The sequence below is a fragment of the Loxodonta africana genome, chromosome 2 (genome assembly GCF_030014295.1).
Source record: "Loxodonta africana isolate mLoxAfr1 chromosome 2, mLoxAfr1.hap2, whole genome shotgun sequence".
Lineage (NCBI taxonomy): Eukaryota > Metazoa > Chordata > Mammalia > Proboscidea > Elephantidae > Loxodonta > Loxodonta africana.
Window position 1 is genome coordinate 195,796,991 of NC_087343.1, and position 19,953 is coordinate 195,816,943.

The window sequence follows — 19,953 nt, forward strand, 5'->3', positions numbered from 1 at the left end:
AGGACTACAACTCCCAGCGTGCCCGGCTGTAGCGGGGTGTGCCGGTACTTGTAGTCTCTGCAGGCCACGCCTCTCAGAGGCCGTACCGCGTAGCAGCCTTGGCTTTGTTAACGATTTGGCACCTCTTGGGAATTTTTTCTTAAGCTTCCATTTGTTGAACTCTTATTAACTCACTTATTCGTTAAAGTCTAACCACCCAGTGAGGGAAAATTTTTAATATCTCTGTTTTATATATTTAGAAACTGAGGCATAGTGAGGTAAAAGGGTTTACCTGGAGCCACACTGCTCAGAATGACGGAACCCAGCGTTGCTCCTCAGGTCTGATACCCAGAGGCCGTTCATTTTACATCACATTTTTTCCTTCTTTTTATCAGAACTATATTGTTGTTCTTGTTAGGTGCCCTCGAGTTGCCTCCAACCCATAGCGACCCTACACAACAGAACAAAACACTGCCCGGTCCTGCACCATCTTTGCAATCATTATTATGTTTGAGCTCATTGTTGCAGCCACTGTGTCAATCCACACCCTTGAGGGTCTTCCTCTTTCCGCTAACCCTGTGCTTTGCCAAGCATATTGTCCTTCTCCAGGGACTGATCCCTCCAGACAACATGTTCAAAGTATGTAAGATGCAGTCTCGCCATCCTTGCTTCTAAAGGAGCATTCTGGTTGTACTTCTAAGACAGATTTGTTCCTTCTTTTGGCGTTCCATGGTACATTCAATATTCTTTGCCAACACCACAACTCAAAGGCGTCAGTTCTTCTCCAGTCTTCCTTATTCATTGTCCAGCTTTCACACGCGTATGATGTGATTGAAAATACCATGGCCTGGGTCCGGCGCACCTTAGTCTTCAAGCTGATACCTTTGCTCTTCAACACTTTAAAGAGGCCCTTTGCAGCAGATTTACCCAATGCAATGTGTCTCCTGATTTCTTGGCTGCTGCTTCCATGGGTGTTGATTTTGAATCCAAGTAAAATGAAATCCTTGACAACTTCAGTCTTTTCTCCGTTTATCATGATGTTGCTCATTGGTCCAGTTGTGAGGATATTTGTTTTCTTTATGTTGAGGTGTAATCCATACTGAACGCTGTGGTCTTTGATCTTCATTAGTAAGTGCTTCAAGTTCTCTTCACTTTCAGCAAGCAAAGTTGTGTCATCTGCATAACACAGGTTGTTAATGAGCCTTCCTCCAATCCTGATGCTCCATTCTTCTTATAGTCCAGCTTCTCGGATTATTTGCTCAGCATACAGATTGAATAGGTATGGTGAAAGAATACAACTCTGACACACACTTTTCCTGACTTTAAACCAATCAGTATCCCCTTGTTCTGTCTGAACAACTGCCTCTTGATCTATGTAAAGGTTCCTCATGAGCACAATTAAGTGTTCTGGAATTCCCATTCTTCACAATGTTATCCACAATTTGTTATGATCCACACAGTCGAATGCCTTTGCATAGTCAATAAAACACAGGTAAACATCCTCCTGGTATTCTCTGCTTTCAGCCAGGATCCATCTGACATCAGCAATGATATCCCTGGTTCCACGTCCTCTTCTGAAACCGACCTGAAGTTCTGGCAGTTCCCTGTCGATATACTGCTGCAGCTGTTTTTGAATGATCTTCAGCAAAATTTTGCTCGTGTGTGATATTAACGATATTGTTCTATAATTTCCACATTCGGTTGGATCACCTTTCTTGGGAATAGGCATAAATATGGATCTCTTCCAGTCAGTTGGCCAGGAAGCTGTCTTCCATATTTCTTGGCATAGATGAGTGAGCACCTCCAGCACTGCATCCATTTGTTGAAACATCTCAGTTGATATCCCATCAATTCCCAGAGCCTTGTTTTTCGCCAAGGCCTTCGGTGCAGCTTGGATTTCTTCTTTCAGTACCATCGGTTCCTGATCATATGCCACCTCTTGAAATGGTTGAACATCAACTAATTCTTTTTGGTATAATGACTCTGTGTATTCCTTCCATCTTCTTTTAATGCTTCCTGCATTGTTTAATATTTTCCCCATAGAATCCTTCACTTTTGCTTGAATTTTTTCTTCAGTTCTTTCAGCTTGAGAAACACTTAGCGTGTTCTTCCCTTTTGGTTTTCTATCTCCAGCTTTTTGCACATGTCATTATAGTACTTCATTTTGTCTTCTTGAGACGCCCTTTGAAATCTTCAGTTCTTTTACTTCATGAATTCTTCCTTTTGCTTTAGCTGCTCGACATTCAAGAGCAAGTTTCAGAGACTCCTCTGACATCTTGGTCTTTTCTTTCTTTCCCGCCTTTTCAATGACATCTTGCTTTCTTCATGTTTGATGTCCTTACCTTGCCTGGCCTTCGGTCACTAGTGTTCAATGTGTCAAATCTATTCTAGAGATGGTCTCTAAATTCAGGTGGGATATACTCAAGGTCATATTTTGGCTCTAGTGGACTTGCTCTGATTTTCTTTAGTTTCAGCTTGAACTTGCATGTGAGCAATTGGTGGTCTGTTCCACAGATGGCCGCTGGCCTTGTTCTGACTGATGAAAAGAGACTTTTCCATCGTCTCTTTCCACAGATGTAGTCAATTTGATTTCTGTGCATTCCATCTGGCGAGGTCCATGTGTATAGTCGCTGTTTATGTTGGTGAAAGAAGGTATTTGCAACGAAGAAGTCGTTGGTCTTGCAAAATTCTATCATTCGATCTCCAGCATTGTTTCTATCACCAAGGCCATATTTTCCAACTACTGATCCTTCTTCTTTGTTTCCAACTTTTGCATTCCAATCGCCAGTAACTATCAATGCATCTTGATTGCATGTTCGATCAATTCCAGACTGCAGCAGCTGATAAAAATCTTCTATTTCTTCATCTTTGGCCCTAGTGGTTGGTGCGTAAATTTGAATAATAGTTGCACTAACTGGTCTTCCTTGTAGGCGTATGGATATTATCTTATCACTGACAGCATTGTACTTCAGGATAGATCTTGAAATATTCTTTTTGACTATGAATGCAACATCATTCCTCTTCGAGTTGTCATTCCTGGCATAGTAGATTATATGAGTGTCCAGTTGAAAATGGCCAATTTTCCTGTCTTTCCTTTCCAGTCCATTTCAGTTCACTAATGCCTAGGATATGGATGTTTATGCGTTCCATTTCATTTTTGATGATTTCCAATTTTCCTAGATTCATACTTCCTACATTCCAGGTTCTGATTATTAATGGATGTTTGCAGCTGTTTCTTCTCATTTTGAGTCATGCCACATCAGCAAATGAAGGTCCCGAAAGCTTTACTCCATCCATGTCATTAAGGTCAACTCTACTTTGAGGAGGCAGCTCTCCCGCAGTCATCTTTTGAGTGCCTTCCAACCTGGGGGGCTCATCTTCCAGCACTATATCAGACAATGTTGCGCTGCTATTCATAAGGTTTTCACTGGCTAATGCTTTTCAGAAGTAGACTGTTGGGTCCTTCTTCCTAGTCTGTCTTAGTCTGGAAGCTCAGATGAAACCTGTCCTCCATGGGTGACCCTGCTGGTATCTGAATACCGGTGGCATAGCTTCCAGCATCACAGCAACACACAAGCCCCCACAGGACAACAAACTGACAGACGTGGAGGATCAGAACTATATTAGGGTCCAATTGACAGTAAAATGCACGCATTTTATCTTACAGCTCAGTGAAATTTTTAAAAAAATACGTACTTCCATATAACTAAAACACTGATCAAGATTTAGAACATTCGCATCACTCCAGAAAGTTCTCTCGTGTCCCTTTCCAGTCAGTCCATTCCAGACGTAATTATTGACCTGGTTTCTGTCACTTCAGGTTAGTTTTACCTTTTTAGAACTTTGTGTAAATGGAATCACACTGTATGCATCCTTTTGGGTCTTGCTTCTTTTGCTCATCATCAGGTTTCTGAGACCCAAGCATACTGCCCTGGTGGCGAAGTCGTTAAGAGCTTGGCTGCTAACCAAAAAGTTGGCAGTTCGAAACCACCAGCCACACCTTGGAAACCCTATGGGACAGTTCTACTCTGGGTGGCTATGAGTCAAAAATAAAGGGCAATGGGTATGGGTGTTTCTGTGCGTATTAGTCATCTGTGCTTATGTGTAGCCACCACCCATCTGGAGGCTTGTGTATTGCTGTGATGCTGAACAGGTTTCAGAGGAGCTTTCAGACTAAGACACACTAGGAAGAAAAGCTTGGTAATCTACTTGTGAAAATCAGTCAATGAAAACTCTTTAGCTCACAATGGTCCCATCCATAACCAATCATGAGGATGGCACAGGACCAGGCAGCGTTTCATTGTGTTGTGCTTGGAGCCACCATAAGCTGGGGGGGCAGCTCGCACCTAACAAGTATTTCATTGTGTGAATGTGCAATAGTCTTTAAAATCCAGTCTCTTGAACAAATGGCCTCTGAGTTCCAGCTACCTTGGTCTTTCAGTTACCCCAAGGGCCAGGCCCATTTGAACTTCGTACACACTGTTCCCTCGGCTCAGGCTTCATTTTTCTTTCTCTTTCCTGGCCTGGCCTGATTTCATACAGATTCCTCCCTCTGCAGGGGTAGGGATGCCCACCTCATTACCCAGTGCCCAGCACACATCTGCTGACTGAATGAACACAGAAGTGGTGGGCAGTACCCAAGGGGGCCAAGTGGCACCAGACGGACTCACACTCAGAGGGCTCAGAGGCATTATGTTCCATCTCAGGGATCTGTTGACTGGACTGAAAGAAAAATCACTTTATTATTTTATTTCCCCCTATTTTCCTGGTGTGGCAACTGAGGCCCAGAGAGGGAGAGAGGCTTGCCCTAGGTCACACAGCCAGGAAAGGATAGACTAGGAAGGTGAGCCCAGGTCAGCCTGCCTGTGGTGGTGGTGGTGGAGAGTGATTAGAGAAGCCTGGAGGAAAGGCTGTCCCAGAGCAGAGAGAGGAAGTGGAGTCTGGTGCTTTCATAGGGCATTCCCAGGTGGAAGTAACAGAAGCAGCTCTCAACTCAACAAAGCATGTATAATTGGGGCCATGGAGTGGAGGCCATGTGAGGGGATAAGCTCCCCATTACTGTTGGTATGCAAACCATGGCATACCACCCATCAGGAAAGGAAATTTGTGACCTGGAAGGGGGTTCAGGGGTCTTGGAGGATGGGGAGGACATGATCTCATGGGTCCCAAGTTCTTTCTAGGGTGGAGGCTGTGAGACTCTTGACACCAAGGGGCTGTTCATAGGCTGGACCCTCGGCTGTAAAACAGAGCAGTGAAAAGACTTTGCACCCTGCAGTACTGGGGGATGACTGGGAAGTTGAGGAGGGATTGAACACATTCACATCAAAGAGCCAGTCTCAGCCCAGGCTCTCCAGGTCGTCTCTGAAGCTGTACATTAGGGTGGAGGTGTCCCTGTGTTGCAGGTGAAGAAAAGGAGGCTCAATGTCACACAGCCCACGGGGGGCAAGTTAGGACTTGATTTCAACCTGAACAATTTCTAAACACACAGTGGGTAAACATAGTGGGTTACCAGTAAACACAGGCAGCGAGGGGTTTTCTTGGTCCAAAAATTTAAAAACCACACAGCTAGGAAAGTGCCTATGAAGGAACCCAAATTCATACCTCATGTACATGTGAACGTGGCTCAGTGGCTTGCCCAGTGCTACGTGCTTTCCATGCATCACCTAATTAATCCCCATAGCAAGGCTAGGAGTAGTATTCTGCCATCGTGCCCATTTTACAGATGAGTACTATCTTAGTTACCTAGTGCTGCTGTAACACAAATACCACAAGTGGGTGGCTTTAAAGAGCAGAAATTTATTTTCTCACAGTTCAGGAGGCTACTCAGGGCATGACTGTAGGGGGAGGTCCTTCTTTATCAATTTCATCTTCTAGTAGCCATCAATCCTTAGAGTTCCCGGGCCTGTAAATCTGCCTTCCTGATAATCAGATTATCTTTCCCCATATGTGCTGGATTGTCTCTGTGTCTGTGCTGCTCCTTATAACTCAGAAGTGATTAGGTTTAGGACATACCCTACACTGATATGGCCTCATTAACGTAACAAAGAAAACCCTATTCCCAAATGGGATTTCATCTACAGGTATAGGGGTTAAGACAGCAACCCATATTTTGGGGGAACACAGTTCAATCCATTACGAGGACATTGAGGCTCAAGGAGATAAAATCCCTTGCCAAGGCCCCCAGGTGTTAGGTGGTGGGGAGGGGATTTAGGACCCAGATCATCCAAGTTCACATCCTGTGCTCTTAGCCCCACTTTCTGCTTGGTAATTGCTCTCTCCTTGAAGTTGACCCTGACCCTGGTCCTGTTACTCAGACTGGGATTATCCCAGCCCATAACCCAGTGAGCTTCCCAGGGATAGGTGGGCAGGTGCCATTGAGATGGGCAGGGCACCATCGGGACACACCTGGCTCATCCAGATCCTTTCCAAAGGTCTGGGCAGGCTAGGACATGCCCTCTGGGAGCCCCAGCCATAAGAGCAGGGAGACAGGGTGGGGGCTTGGGCCTGGGGTCTGTCCTACCTGGGGCTGGCTCCCTTGGTCTGGGGCAGAGCTGGCCTTGGCTGGGATCGCTGCCTCTCCTTCTACCGGTTAGGCAACCAGCAATGTTTAGTGCCCACTTCTTTTGGGAAGAATCTGACGGCTGTGGCAGGGAACCAGGGGCAAGAATGGTTGCACAGATGTGGGCTAATATCCTGGTTCTGCCACCTACAGTCTAGTCTTGGGTGCTGACCTAACTTGTCCAGTTCTCTATTTTTCCATCTGTAATTTTTTTAATAGGGGGGAAATCATTCCTGAAGTTATTGGGAGGATTAGATGCGATAATAATATAATATTAGTAATAATAACATAACTACTGCAACCACAACAAAAACTGACATTCCTTGAGACCTTACTCTGGGCACTGTGCTCAATACTTTAAATTTACAACTTCATTTAATCCTCAGCACCACCTTCTAAGATAGGTGTCATTCATTGTTGTTGTGTGCTGTCAAGTCGATTCCAACTCATAGCAACCCTATAGGACAGAGTAGAACTGCACCTTAAGGTTTTCTAGGCTGCAATCTTTACCAGAGCAGATGGCCAGGTCTGTTCTCCTACAGAGACACTGGTCGGTTCAAACTGCCAACCTTCCAGTTAGCGGCCAAAGGCTTAACCATTGCAGCAACAACGCTCCTTAGGTGTTATATATTGCCCACAATTTACAGAGGCAGAAACTGAGGATTATTAAGGGGCACTGAGTTTCTGTTAAGGGTGATAGAAAAAACTGGAAGCGAATAGCGGTGACGGTTGTACAACATGATGAACATAATGTCACTGAATTGAAATGGCAAATGTTTTGTCATGTATATTTTTATCACAGTTAAAAAGAAAAAAAGAAACTGAGGCATAGAGAGGTTATGTAACTTGCCCCGCCACAGTTGAACCCAGCAGTCTGACTCCGAGCCCCATCTCTTTAACCACTATATTGTAATAGACATGTCTAGTGCCATCCACCCTCTCGTACCATCCTCTGGAGACACACAGGAGGAAATACCTCTCAGGTATCATAACTTGCAATTGTGCCATAGCTCCCAGAGACTGGCTCTATATATGTTTTTAAATGGATGGATACTGGACTTAATGGATCTTGTTTTCCTCTTTGCCTTGCCTGCTGGGAAGCTCAGAATGTGATTCTTGGGCAACCTCTGGTAATTACCCAGAACTTCAAGGAAGATATTCTGTGGACTTTATTCAGGCCTAGATTTCCTTTGTTTTCTCACCTGTTTTTCCCTTAGCCAGTTTCTTTGACCTTTTTAAGCATGTTGTAGCATATATATTTTGATAATCTGTTTTAAATTTGGGCAATTGGGGAGCAAACATCCTTGTCTAAGTGGCTGGCATGTAGTAGCCACCTGATACATTGTGGGAATAAGACATAGCCCTGTAAGGAAAAGGCCACTAGTGGTGATGACAAGACAACGGGTCTGCACCCTTAGAAAGCTGTGGATTCAAAGCCCTGGAAGCCCAAATGAGTGGTGGAGGTACATGCTGTGTGCCAGGCCTCACGACAGGAGTGGCATCTCAATGATCTCATTTTTATAAAAGTGAAAACCAGACCCAAACCCATTGCTGTCGAGTTGATTATGACTCATAGCAACCCTATAGGGCAGAGTAGAACTGCCCCATAGGATTTCCAAGGCTGTAAATCTTTACAGAAGCAGACTGCTACATCTTTCTCCCGTGGAGTCACTGGTGGGTTCAAACCACTAATATTTCAGTTAGCAGCTGAGCAACTTAACCACTGCGCCACCAGGGCTTCTTGTTTATACTGTGAAGTAGATTGTATTCCTTTCTCAAGTTACAAATGGGGCTGCCTGATATCATGCCCCAGAGATGGGTAAGGACTCACTCAAGAGGCTTAATAGCTGGCAGATGGCCAAGTTGAAACTCCAGTCTGTCTTACCTCAGCTGTCTGTACCCCTTCCATTCCCAAGGGTTATTATGTAGAGGCAGAAATCAACTCAATCAGGCCTAGCAGAAAAGGAAGTGCGTTAGTCCAACAACTGGTTCAGAGTCTGGTGGTGAATGGCTTCAGGCATGACTGTTCCAGGAGCTCAAACAGTCTTGAGGAACCCCTGCCTCTCCATTTCTTAACTCTGATTTACTCGGTCTTAGATTACTTCTCAGTCAGACTTTACCCTCTTGGTGGTAAGAAGGTCACTGGAAGCCTCAGGGTCACTTAGAAATCCCAGCAGGGAAGAATGAGATTCTGTTCTCAGTGGTTCCAACTAATGTCCTTTATTTGAGCCCCATTGGTTCTTAGTGGCCCAACTTTGGTCACATGCTCACACCCGAATGAACCACTGTGGCCACGAGGAGGCTGTGCTCTGACTGGCCAGGCCTGGATGACAAGCCCACTATGGAATGAGGGGAGCAGATGGTAGGGAGGTTTCCCACAGGAAAATTGAGGCATTGTTAACAGAGGAGTGGGAATAGCTGGAACATCAGGTGTCCGCTGCTGGGAAGACTTTGGGGGGGCAGGGGAGAAACAGTTTCTGAGTGTCTGCCCTGGACTGGGTGTCTCCCTGTCAACCATCACAGGCGCCCAGCATGGGAGGAACCAACACCCCATGGTCCAGATGCAGGCAGCATGGTTCAGAGAGGGGCATCAACTTTCCCAGGTGCCCGGCTTGAAGGAGGCAACTCAAGGCCCGTGGTCTTGTCCCCAGAGCCCCCTTTCTTCTGTGTCACCATGGGAATGGTGTGGTCTGTGGGGCTCAGGAGAAGAGGGTAGGGGAGCTTGGTCCCTGCTAAGAGGTCACTGGCCTTGAGGCAGTGTTCAAACCAGCCCTGGGGTGAATGGAGCCCTTGAAACCTGAACACAGGGGACAAATAGCAACAACAGTAGTCACAAACACTCATTGAACCAGGCACGAGCCAAGTGTAAACCTCATAGGGCTGTTATGGGTTGAATTGTGTCCCCCAGAAAGATATGTTGAAGTCCTAACCCCAGTACCTGTAAACAGGACCTTTTTGGAAATAGGGACTTTGAAGATGTTATCAGTTAACACGAGGTCATCCTGGAGTAGACCCAGAGAGACAGACTGAAGGAATGTGGCAGAGATGGGAGTGATGCTGCCACAGCCAAGAGATGTCTGAGAACCCTGGAAGCTAGAAGAGACAAGGAAGGACCCCCCCTTGAGCCTTCAGAAAGAGCACGGCCCTGCCGACACCCTGAATTCAGACTTCGGCCTCCAAAACTGTGAGACAATACGTTTTTGTTGTTGTAAGCCACCAGTTAGTGGAACTTTGTTATGGCAGCTCTGGTTGACTAACACAGGGGCCCATGTCCTGACCTAACCCCCTCTCACCTTCTCCACAGGTCCCATGTCACTGCTTATTGCCTTCGATGGGCACCCTCCTGTCTGCTCGGGTCTGGGCCTTGTTCACAGCTCAAGGTCGGTGATCTGTGGCCTGGGTCTCTGGCCCCTTGCCTCAGTCCTGCCCTCCTACCCCCTCCCAAGCTGTGTCCTGCGCCTCCTGAGAAATCGGCCTGTCCAGAGGTGTGGTCTCTGGCAGGGTTAATGATTGCTTAGGGGAGGCGGGGATGGTGCCAAAGTCTGCAAGTAGCACTGCCACTGTAGGGCCAGACGAGGCCCATCCGTGCCTGCTGGCGTCTGTCCACCCCTCCAAGGCCCCTTCTGGGGCGCAGGTAAGGACCGCATAGGCGGCTGGGCAGGGGCATGGGGTAGGGTGGGTCTGTGGGGGCCAAGGTGAGCTTTATTGTCTTTTAAGTTTCTCACTGCAGCTGGGCAGAGGAAGCAGGCACCAGCCAGTTCTGGGTTGGACAGACCTGGGGTTGAGTCCCAGCCTGGATGCAAGGCCTCAGTTTCTTCTGCAACATGTGGATAGCAATACCTACTACCCATGACATTCCAATGGCCCCCTTCCCTTCTGAGTCCTTGGGTAATTTGGACCCGCTGAGGGTTCTTTGGAGTCCCTGGGTGGTGCAAATGGTTAATGTGTTCAACTGCTAACCTCCAACTAGAGGTTGGAGTCCACCCAGAGGTACCTCAGAAGAAAGGCCTGGCAATCTACTTCCAAAGAATCAGTCATTAAAAACCCTATGGAGCACAGTTCTACTGATACACACAGCAACTGATGGTGGTAGTAGAGGGTTCTTTACAGGGTGGAAAGGAGGTGGAGTCCTCAACTGAGTCAGCCTGCCTGGGCCCCTTTCTAGGAAGCTCGAAGGGGGTGAGGACAGGGTGACTGAGCCCCCAGAGCTCAAGGAGAAAGAGCCAGGGCTCTGACCCGAGCTACGTGGGTTTAGATCGCAGCTCTGCACTGACTTGTGGTGGTCACTTAACTCTCCTGGGCCTCAATGACCTCATCTGTAAAATGGGAATGATAATAGTGTAAGAAAGAACCTGGGGAGCCCCTGAACCATAGGCCTGTGGTGATGCTCAACTCCAGGCCAGTGTTACGGAGTGTCAGGTTGAGATTAATCCCAGGACTGACCCTGCTCTGGCTCGTTACTGGTCCCTGTAGCATCCCCTTGCCCTGGTGTACAAGGCAAAGACTCAGCTGAAAGCCAGGGCTGAAGTGGGGACTTGCTGGGCGGGGGAGCCAGGCACAAAGCAGGGGCTCATACACACTGAGACCCAAGTGACAGAAAGCGGAAACCAGTGTATGGGCTCTATAGTCCTTATCATCACTCCACATCTCGGCAGGGGAAACTGAGGCCCAGAGACGGGAGGAGGCTTACTTGGGGTTGGACGGCAAGTAAATGAAAAGCTAGAACCAGAACTCAGGTCTGTTTGACTCCATATGAGTCTGCTGGACAAAGCAGCCTTGCTGCAGGCACAGAGGGGCCGACAGGTCCTGCATCTGGGCACCAGGTCACCCTGGCTGGGCTCTGTGTGCTCAGAGGGAGCAAGGATGCCAGGGGAGTCGAGTGGAGCCAGACCAAGCTTTGTCAGGGACTCCTTCATTTGAAATCAGGCTGGGTCTGATGCATCTGCCCCTTACTCTTGGACACTCCTCTCCGAGCTTCTCTGAGCTTGGATTTCCTCACCTGGAACCAGAGCGGTAATTCCTACCCAGGAGGCAACGGTCTTGAGAGGTTAACGAGAAAGTCTGTGGTGGGTGAACTAGAGGGGCAGTGGCTGTGGTGGACGAGCCTCAGAGCGAGGTGGCTGAGCTCACTTGCTGGGGCCTGCAAGCTAGGGGGGCGCCTCCCTCTCCAGTCTTCCTGGAGGCCCTGGGCAGGCCTGGGCTCCCCACACCCTTGACTGGAAATTCTGAAAAGAGTTCTTGGGACCATAAGCTGTTCAGAGTGGTAGTGGCTGATGCCAGTTTGTGGCTGAGAAGAAGCCAGCGCTTCCTGTGCCAAGCAGGCCTGAGGCCCCAGCTGGTTTATCCATCTTTTTAATGGATAAACAAGATTGGACCAGCAAGGGGTACCAGAGTTTAGCGGCCCAGAGGAGGGGGCACTGATTGCCTGACCTTTGCTTCTCACTCAACCTGAATCTTAAAGGATGGAGAGAATTTGCACTTACGTGGAAGGCAGGAAAGGCCTTCGGGGCACAGGAGGCAGCATACGCAAATGAACAGAGCAAGGAAAACAGAAGGTGTGGTGCTGAGGGTGTTGTTGCGTGCCAAGTCACGTGGATTCCAACTCATAGTGACCCTGTAGGACAAAGTAGAACTGTCCTGTAGGGTTTTCTAGGTTATAATCTTTACTGAAGCAGACTGCCATATTTTTCACCTGTGGAGCCCTGGTGGGTTCAAACCACTGGCATTCTGGTGAGCAGCCGAGTGCTTAACTACTGCTCCACTAGGAGCATTCAATCTCACTGGACACAGGAAGGGGAGGAGAAAAGCTCAAAGAGAAGGGGTATCCCAGGATCTGTGAAGACCCAGCCTACCAGCTGAGAGGCAGGAAGTATGTCCTGTGGCCTGTGGGAACCATGGGGGAGGTTTGACCTGGGGAGTAACTAGGCCCGATGCTGCTGGAAGTCTCATCAGACAGGTACATCCTTGTGCCTCCTCCAGTGCACACAGGCTCTGGACCTGTTTCTCAAATGACTGAATCCTCAAAGGACATTTCTGAACTGCAGGACTTTGGCCTCATTTGTGATTGAATGAGCATGTTTATAAAAAGACTCTGTGACAAGGAGGATGCAAAACAGTGTGAAACTCAGGGCTGCGTGGAAGGGAGGAGGGGCAGGATGCAGTAACAGAGAACATGGGTGGGGAAGTCCCAGTTCTACCTCTGACAGACTTTGGGACTTTGAGCAGGAGCATTAATCCCGCTGAGACTTGGTGTCCTCATGTGTAATAGGGAGTTGACAACCCATCCCTTCCTTCCAAGGGTATTGTGAGGACCAGATGACGGGAAAGGACTGCAGTTATGCATTATGCGAATGCAAAAGGTTGTTATTATTGTTCTAAGTAAGGGTCAGCAGCACTCTTGAAGCCCCTGTGAGAATAGAGGCGGATGTTGGGAGAAACTTCCATGGGCCGTGAGTGTGCTGAGTATAGGAAGGGGCCCACAGGAGGAAGCCTCAGAGATTTGGAGCGTGAAGGTCCTAGTTAAGGCTGTTCTCCCTCAACTTCGCCTGTCTGGGGGCTCTGGATGGCCTGCAGGAAAATCTGGTGGAACAAGAAGAAAACACCAGAAGCCTGGAAAGGGGAAAGAGCACAGGCTGGATCTGCTCCTGATCCCATTACTCGTGTACTGGGTCATGTCTTTGCCCCTCCTAGAGACTAAATGGTATAATGGGGGCAAAGCACCAGCCACAACCCATAGCCCATCTTGTGTCTCCCTTTCCCCTTAGGGACTGGGTGGAGGGACTCTCCTGTCTTCTGAGCTGGGCTGAGCTGGACTTTGTAATGGCAACGAGCACACCTTGTATACCTTGTATACCCTACTGGCTGTACTTTAGTGACTAATTGTCCCGTGACTGTTGACTCACCTGAAGGAGAGGAAATGAGGGAACAAAAGGGATGAGGGGTTCAGGGCCAAGATTATAGCCCAAAGGGAATGCCAGGGGTGTCCAGCCTATGTTAAAATGCTTCTGGTTTTTGTCCTCACGTAGTGGACACCAGCAGCCCATCACCATTACTCATGCCAGCCTCATCCCCATCATTACTATCTCCAATGTCATCTGCACCTCCACCTTCATCATCACAAATGTCATCATCCCTCCATCCTCACAGCCATACCCGTCCCCACCCTCACCCCCATCACCAACTTAATTCCCACCTCCATCTCCATCACCACCTCCAATGCCATCTGCATCACCACTTTCATCACAAATGTCATCATTGCCTTCATTCCCACCTTTTTATACATCATCATTGCTTTATCCACACAGCCACCAACTTAATCCTCCCTCCACCTCTATCACCACCTTCAACTCCATCTTCATTGCCACTTTCATCACCACAAACATCGCTTCCATCCCCATAGCACTCTCACCCTCAGTCAAACTTCCACCCCAACCCCACCTCCATCACCAGCTCTAGGACCACATCAGTCATACTTGACCACAACTCCATCACACCAACACCTCCAACAGGATTGCCCGCCCCCCCTCCATGGCATCAACACCATCTCCCTTCCAAGCCCCTTTTGGGTAGGACGGTATCTTGGCACTGGGGATATTTCTCAGGTCTGAGGACTTGTTCATTCCTCCTGAGCAGTCAGCTCCATCTGCATTTCCCAGCCTGGCTGAGTGTAGCCCTGCTGTCCAGTACATGGGCTGTCCCCAGCTACCTTTCCTGGGCATCTCGGCAGCAATCAGTTTTCACAACCTCTTCACAACGGCGCTGGCTAGAGCCACACTGCAAGTAGTGACTAGGATAAGGTTAAATGTGTTCACACACAGCCCCGGCACAGCCTGTTCAGCTCACTCCCACCTCTACACTTAGTCTTGGAGCAGCAGGTGATGATGGTCACAGGGTGAGGTTTCCATGGTGATGGTACCTGCGGTGGGAATAGCAGTCAGTAATAATGTGAAGATGCCCCACAAGATGCAGAAGGAAGGGGTTTGCTTTTGCTGAGCACCTACTGTGGTCCAAGTGCTGAGCTGGCACAGTCTTACTCTCATTCTTTCCCCCCCTCGCCCTTATCATTCTTTAGGGTTAGCTGTCCCATCTTAGAAATGAGGAAACAGGCTCAAAGGAGGGCTGTGAAGTACCTAGGGAGCCTCTGATGCTTCTCAGCTCTGCAGTAAGGCTCTTCACCTCTCTGAGAGTTAGCTTATTGGTATTGTTAACTACTGTCAAGTTGGCTCTAATTCATGACAAACCCCACGCACCACTGACCAAAATGCCGCCCAGTCCTGCGATATCCCTGTCATCGGTTGTGGATCAGACCACTGTGATCCATAGAGTTTTCAGTGGTTGATTTTCAGGAGTGGACCACCAGACCTTTCTTTTTAGTCCGTCTTAGTCTGGAAGCTCCTCTGAAACCTGATCAGCATCATAGCAACACACAAGCCTCCTCTGACAGACGGGTGGTGACTGCGCATGAGGGGCATTGCCCAGGAATCAAACCCAGGTCTCCTGAATCACCACTGCCCCTGAGCTTTAGTTTACCCATTTGTAAAGTGGGTACAATGGTACTGTCCTAGTTATCTAGTGCTGCTATAAAAGAAATACCACAAGTGGATGGCTTTAACAAACAGAAATTCATTCTCTCACAGTTTAGGACACTAGAGGTTCAAATTCAGGATACCAGCTCCAAAAGAAGGCTTTCTCTCTCTGTCGTATCTGGGTGAAGGTCCTGGTCTTCAATATTCCCCTGGTCTAGGAGCATCTCAGCACAGGGATCCCAGGTCCAAAGGACACGCTCTGCTACTGGCTCTTCGTTCTTGGTGGTATGAGGTCACTCTCCTCTCTGTTCCCTTCTTTTTTTGTATCTCAGAGATCAACTCAAGATACAACATAATCTTGTAGATTGTGTCTTGCCTCATTAACATAAGTGCTTCTAATCCTGCCTCATTAACATCATAGAGGTTAGAATTTACAACACATAGGATAATTGGGCCTGGGTAGGATAATTACATCAGACTACAAAATGGAGGACAACCACACAATACTGAGAATCATGGCCTAGCCAAGTAGAATTTTGGGAGGACACAATTCACTCCATAACAGGTACTACCTTGAAGGGTTGTTGCTGAGTATGAAATAAGGTGATGCATGTTGGTGCCCTGCTCAGTGCCTAGCATGCAGTAGGTGCTCCTTACATGGCAGCTATGGCTGTTCATCACCACAAAGTTGAATGACTGCGAAAGTTCCACAGGATGCTTGGCCACATCTTTTTTTAACCATTCCCTTGTGTTACGGGTATATGTTACTTCTCATTTTTCATGATTATAAATAATTATTGTGATAAGCAAACTTCCTGCAAAAAAAGCTACCTTATTTTAAGTTAGTTGGATTACTGAGTCAAAGACAGCAACCCTTTTGAAGGTTTTGGGTCCACTTCTGGCCCTCTGAGGCCCTGGAGAAAGGTTCTGTCCATCCGCTCCCTTCTTTGTGTAAGGGAGGTACCAGGGAGCTTAGGCTTGGGGATCTGGGTTTGAATCCCACTGACTTCTAGCTGTGAGATCATCAGCAGAGCACTCTGAGCCCCAGTTTTCTCATCCGTAAAATGGGTGGCTATGAAGATTACGTTACGTGGATTCCAAACATTCTGCCTCCAAAATATATCTCTATTTTTACCTCTTCTCTCCAGCCTTGCTGCCACCATTTCAGCCCACTGACTTACAGCAACCAGAAAAATCTTTTAGAGAAGTAAATTTGGCGCTGTCACTTCCCTACTAAAAACCCTGATGTGATCCGCTATTTTTCTTAGAATAAAACAAGCCATCATTACCGTATTTTATAGGACCCTGCATGATCTGGCCCCTCCCTACTTCCCCAGTTTCACACCCTTTCCTCTCTCTCTCTCTGGCCTCCAGCCACAGGGACCCTTTTTCAATTCCTGTAACGCACCTGGCACTTACCTGACCTGGGGCCTTCTCTCCTACAGCCCACACTTCCTGGTACTCCCTCATAACAATACCCATTTTTACCCAAGTAATATGTGTGTTAAGGAGCCCTGGTGGCGCAGTGGTTAAAGAGCTTGGCTGCTAAGCAAAAAGTCGGCTATTCGAACCCATCAGCTGCTCCGTGTGAGAAAGATGTGGCAGTTTGCTTCCTTAAAGATTTACAGCCTTTGGAGACCCCATTGGGCAGTTTTGCTCTGTCCTATAGGGTCACTAAAAGTCAGAATCAACTCGACGGAAGTGGGTTTGGTTTTGGGATTTTGAGAATCAAACCAAAAAAACCAAACCAGTTGCTGTCACATTGATTCTGACTCATAGTGACCCTATAGGACAAAGTAGAATTGCCCTATAGGATTTTCATGGTATTTTCAATCACCTCAAATGCATGCGAAAGCTGGACAATAAATAAGGAAGACCAAAGAAGAGTTGACACCTTTGAATTATGGTGTTTGTGAATAATATTGAATATACCATGGACTACCAAAAGAACAAACAAATCTGTCTTGTAAGAAGTACAGCCACAGTGCTCCTTAGAAGCAAGGATGGTGAGACTACTTCTCACATATTTTGGATATGTTATCAGGAGAGATCAGTCCCTGAAGAAGGACATCATGCTTGGTAAAGTAGAGGGTCATCAAAAAAGAGGAAGAGAGGCGGGGCCAAGATGGCAGACTAGGTAGACGCTACCTCGGATCCCTCTTGCAACAAAGACTCGGAAAAACAAGTGAATCAATCACATACATGACAATTTACGAACCCTGACCAACAAACACAGTTAAAGAGTTGACCTGAGTAACAGAGACTGACAACGAACAACCATGGGGAAGCAGCGACTGTGTTCGGAGCCTGGAGCCAGCATCCCAATCAGGAAACCTTGGCGCCCAGCTTTAGACTGGGTGCAGGGGAGCTGAGCACTGCATCCTGAGACAGCGCAAACACGGGGCGCAGCCCTAGCCCCCCGAACTGACCTCGGGAGAAACCCAGTCAGTGCACGCAGACAGTGCAGTGACGCGGCTGACAGGAGGAGAAGTCACCGGGAGGCTGCGACTGGTTTTGGAGTCGGGAGTGCGGTGTCCCAGCCGGGGAACCTTGGTGCTGGGCTTTGGACTGGGAGCGGAGGAACTAACCGCGGCTTCTGAGACAGCGAGAGCACGGGACGCAGGCCTGACCCTCGGGGGGCAGTCTCTACCCAGCCAGCGCACACAGGCGACGCGCCCCGCCTCGGGAATCTCAGATGAAACAGTCATCCCAAGCAAGATAAGTAACTTTGTCTATATTCCGGGGTGCTACTCTCTCCTATTTATCTGAACCCTCCCCTCCCCTTCCCAGGCGGCTTCATTAACATTGGAATTTCCTGAGCCAGAGAGAGAACTGCTTGAGGTTTTTCTTTTCCTTTTTTTTTTTTTGGTCTTTTCCTAACCCATTCTTCTGGCCTGAGAAAAGCAACTACAGAAAACCCAGGGACCAAAAATCCTTCCCTAACTGGACTAAAAACACAGAACCAGCTCCAGCCAAGCATATGTGATCCACAGTCTCGGGCTTTCATCCCTACAGGGAACAAGGTGGCTAGTATAATGCAAATGCATTTCTGATAGGGATCTGACTGCAATTGTTTTAGCGGATTTACTGGAAAGACAAGTTTCCCAGGTCTGATATCTCTGCGTATTCAACAGAGCCCTCACTGACCCACAACAGGGAACTGAGGGCTGAAGCTCCCCCCAGACCACCTAACCTCCTGCCTTAGGGGTCTAAGGAGGGTGACACCTACCAATCTGTAGAGGTACTTGCATCGGGGGCTTAAGGTCTGGTGCACACAACTATCACCACTATTTCTCTAGGTGGACCCAAAATCAGATTCTACTCAAGAATAGTGAATGGACTCAGGCTTATATATCTGGTAACAGCCCAAACCAGCTGGTAATAGGACATAAGTGAGTCAAGGGCTACAACAATCAAGACAGCTCAATCTAGTAGCCCATCTACGTATATTGAAAGAGAACAAAACAAGATAAGACTCAATGAGCAAATATAGAATAAATCACCACAATATCTTAGTGGTGGCTCGGAGACAGCAGTTGATATCAAACCATATAAAGAAGCAGACCATGACTGCTTCTACAACTCCCCAAACTAAAGAATCAAAATCTTTCTCAAATGAAGATACAATCCTGGAATTGCCAGATAGAGAACATAAAAAACTAATTTACAGAATGCTTCAAGACATCAGGGATGACCTCAGAAATGAAATAAGGCAATCTACAGAAAAAGCCAAGGAACACACTGATAAAGCAGTGGAAGAAATCAAAAAGATTATTCAAGAACATAGTGGAAAAATTAATAAGGTGCAAGAATCCATAGAGAGACAGCATTCAGAAATCCAAAAGACTAACAATAAAATTACAGAATTAGACAACGCAATAGGAAGTCAGAGGAGCAGACTCGAGCAATTAGAATGCAGAGTGGGAAATCTGGAGGACCAGGGAATTGACACCAATATAGCTGAAAAAAATCAGATAAAAGAATTAAAAAAAATGAAGAAACCCTAAGAATCACGTGGGACTCTATCAAGAAGAATAACTTGTGTGTGATCGGAGTTCCAGAACAGGGAAGGATAACAGAAAACACAGAGAGAATAGTTGAAGATCTGTTGGTAGAAAACTTCCCTGACATCATGAAAGACGAAAGGATATCTATCCAATATGCTCATCGAACCCCATTTAAGACTGATCCAAAAAGAAAACCACCAAGACATATTATCATCAAACTTGCCAAAACCAAAGATAAAGGGAAAATTTTAAAAGAAGCCAGGGATAAAAGAAAGGTCTCCTACAAAGGAGAATCAATAAGAATAAGTTCAGACTACTCAGCAGAAACCACGCAGGCAAGAAGTCAATGGGATGACATATATAGAGAATTGAAGGAGAAAAACTGCCAGCCAAGGATCATAAAAAAAAAAAAATTTTTTTTTTTTTTAATATCCAGCAAAACTCTCTCTGAAATATGAAGGTGAAATTAAGACATTTACAAATAAACACAAGCTTAGAGAATTTGCAAAAACCAAACCAAAGCTACAAGAAATACTAAAGGAAATTGTTTGGTCAGAAAAACAATAATATCAGATACCAGCACAACACAAGGTTACAGAACAGAGCATCCTGATATCAACTCAAATAGGGAAATCACAAAAACAAATTAAGATTAATAAAAAAAAAAAAAAAACGCTCAAAACAGGGAATCATTGAAGTCAATACGTAAAAGATCACCATAATCAAAAAGAAGGACTAAATACAGGTGGCATAGAACTGCCATATGGAGAGGGATACAAGGCGATATAGGACAATAAAGTTAGGTTTTTACTTAGACAAATAGGGGTAAATATTAAGGTAACCACAAAGAGGTATAACAACTCCATAACTCAAAATAAAAACC

The 19,953-nt window shown here is 46.9% G+C and overlaps 1 protein-coding gene across 1 annotated transcript in view; it reads left to right on the forward strand.

Moving 5' to 3' along the window:
• Positions 1–9,515: 9,515 nt before the first annotated feature.
• The window catches only part of CDHR2 (cadherin related family member 2), an 89,377-nt gene continuing 78,939 nt past the window's right edge, over positions 9,516–19,953 (forward strand). The window contains exon 1 of the mRNA XM_064279176.1: positions 9,516–10,172. Within this exon, the coding sequence (XP_064135246.1) occupies positions 10,068–10,172 (105 nt within the window). The 5' untranslated portion in view covers positions 9,516–10,067. The remainder of the gene's footprint in view (positions 10,173–19,953) is intronic.